We start from the raw sequence: 2,697 nt of genomic DNA on the forward strand, positions 1-2,697 counted from the left end.
CTACATGCACCATTACCTGTGTGCTGATTGGTGTGCACCAAGGTCAAGACCGAAAGATGCATTTGAAACGGCAGGGTAAATGACACATAAAAAATTTGATCATGATGAAGCAATGCACACAAGGCCCGCAGAATTCGCCGCGCCTAGTCACTTGTCACATCAGCAAAGAGCTTACCGAACCAAACCATACATAAAGTGGACTTTACGACTTGAGACTTGAGCTTACAGATGTTGATATAAAGGCAGCACAGCATGCAGGAGAACAAAGACAAAGACAAAGACAAAGAGGGCACCTCAACTAATCAGAATGCAGGCCACAAAGGTGAGCAACCACTACCAGTTCTACTTCTAGATCCCCATAGCTTACAACCACTACTCACTTTACTCAGTGCTCATCACTCAAGCATACACACACATGACAAGATCGAGAGAGGCAGCAGACAGCAAGAAATGTTACCGATTTTGCTTCACAGTTGAACTTCTCGTCACAGATTTGTGTTCCTGAACCTTTTGAAGTAAATTAACAGGCCATGTTGGCATGGCCATCTGCAGATACTCCGAAAGCAGAATACCGGCCTGCAAGCTTTAAGCAAATCTATTCACATTTATTCTTGTACAACAAAAATAGATGCTGACAATCTGACCATGAACCCAGAGGACTGGTGCATGCTCTACAAGAAAAAAATACAGAAAAAGGAAAAAATGTGAAGACACTCTACTGATAGTACAGTTCCATAACGTCTACGTCGCCTGATCATTGTTCAGATTACAACATTTTCTTGATATAACATGTTTGAAGAGAAAAATACCACACAGGTTCCATATCACGTCGTCTCCTGGAAAGACTGGAAGCGCGATTGAGCCGCCGGGTTCGCTTGCATGACTCGAGCTGCATCTGATGTGCGCTCTTTGACATCAGATTTTGACTGGAACGGTCTAAACATGCCACGCTCGCCAGGTTCGATCCCGAGGGTGGTCCATATCGAACTCTTTGCGGCTTCGTCGGGGTCATCGATCCGGAGCGTTTTCGGAATCCACAAAGATCTTTCTGCCTTTTCATCACCTTGCGGGTTAGAATCCCTCGAGTGTTTTCCAAGGACTGGAGAGCCGCTATCTGTACATGTACTACTGCTTGTAGGAGGTGCTGCTGGCATGCTATAACCAGGTCCAAGCCAAGGCGCACTCCATGCGCCATTAGGCCAGGGAGAAACGAGTGGCCAAACGGAAGGCGGCATTAGTGGGAAGGGAATGGGTTGGCCACAGAATCCTGGCACCGCCACCATCGGTGGAAAGTTCCATTGAACATTGCCTACATTGCCATTTTCTGAACATTTTGCTGGTTCAGCTGGGGCTGGGCATACTGGTGCTGCCATGGCAGGAATACCATTCCAAGCTGGATTCCATGGGTACACAAAAGGTGGACCGGGGAAGCATGGTATAGGATGCATGGGAGTGGCGCCATTGCAATCCATAGTAACTCCATTCTGATATCCACCAACTGTTCCTTTAACTGACTCAATCCGCGGACTATCTGAAGTTGTTGATGAAGGTGGGCAGGTCTGGCTTTCTCCATTTCTGGGATGTGCTGTGGAGGCAGGGTTGTCATTCTTGTTCTGCACTTCAACTCTCAACACGGAAGCCGTGGAATTAGATAGAGGAGGTTGAGACACAAACTGAACTGCTGGTTCAGTTGCTTTTATAGGCAATGGAATTGGGGAAGCATCGCCCTCAGGATAGGCTATATTGCTTCCTGGAATCAATATGCCATGGCAGTTTACACTGGAGCTCTTACTCTTGCGCCTACCAGCACCGACAGGAAGGTTTCTCATGCTTCCACCTGCCGTCCAATACCTTTGACAACCCCTGCAAAAATGCCTTGGTTGGTGGATGTTGTAGTTGTTGTAGTAACAGAACTTTGTATCCATGCTGTTGCAACGTGGACATGGCAGAATCTTATCCGGCTTCTTCAGGACGACCTTCTCACCACTTGATCCGTCACCCTCAGTCTTAGCTGCTTCCGACTTGGATCCTAGTTCAGTCATCTCGTCACCATTAGATGTTTGGTTCTCATCCTCAATGGAACTATTAAGGCCAGACTTATTTGTTTGACCAAGATTTAACTCCTGCGGTGTGCCTGGCGTTTCCTCAGTGGTCCTTACATCTCCTTTATCTTTGCATGAATCCTGATGATTTGTTAAAGAGTATAAGTTAAACAATATCAAACAGAAGTGATGAGTATGTTTTTAAAGGAAAATAGAACAAACAGTAACATATAAAAATCCAACTACTATAAGCTCTTTATGCATTACTTGTATTTAAGACATTCAAAAAGATAGTCTTTGCTTACTTAAATAACACACAGTTATAATACCATTCCAGTACATACGTGCATATATTTTTGGCAACCAGGAAAACACTTCTTCTCTGTAAATCTTACTCTGTAAGCAGGCAACGAGCTTAAAAAGACAAGCCAGAGTCTAAATGGTATCAGAGAACCGGTTAGCTTGCTTCCACAATGAACAATGTTGATTTCGCTGGAAGCATAAGTTGTTCCATCATGAACATTTGGATGATGGGCTATTGTTTTTCTTCCTGTCAACATATCATTTTCTGTGGCGTCACTCACAGAATTCTCTTGATGCAGTATAGTAGCCAGACATGGTACTTTTAACATCCTATGGTTACCAATAATATTTT

General features: G+C 44.5%; 1 protein-coding gene across 1 annotated transcript in view; it reads right to left on the minus strand.

The window, feature by feature from the left end:
• Nucleotides 1–573: 573 nt before the first annotated feature.
• Nucleotides 574–2,697, minus strand: part of LOC124673248 (cyclic dof factor 2-like) — a 24,142-nt gene continuing 22,018 nt past the window's right edge. Inside the window, exon 3 of the mRNA XM_047209368.1 lies at nucleotides 574–2,183. Within this exon, the coding sequence (XP_047065324.1) occupies nucleotides 825–2,183 (1,359 nt within the window). The 3' untranslated portion in view covers nucleotides 574–824. The remainder of the gene's footprint in view (nucleotides 2,184–2,697) is intronic.

The sequence above is a fragment of the Lolium rigidum genome, chromosome 7 (genome assembly GCF_022539505.1).
Source record: "Lolium rigidum isolate FL_2022 chromosome 7, APGP_CSIRO_Lrig_0.1, whole genome shotgun sequence".
Classification (NCBI taxonomy): domain Eukaryota; kingdom Viridiplantae; phylum Streptophyta; class Magnoliopsida; order Poales; family Poaceae; genus Lolium; species Lolium rigidum.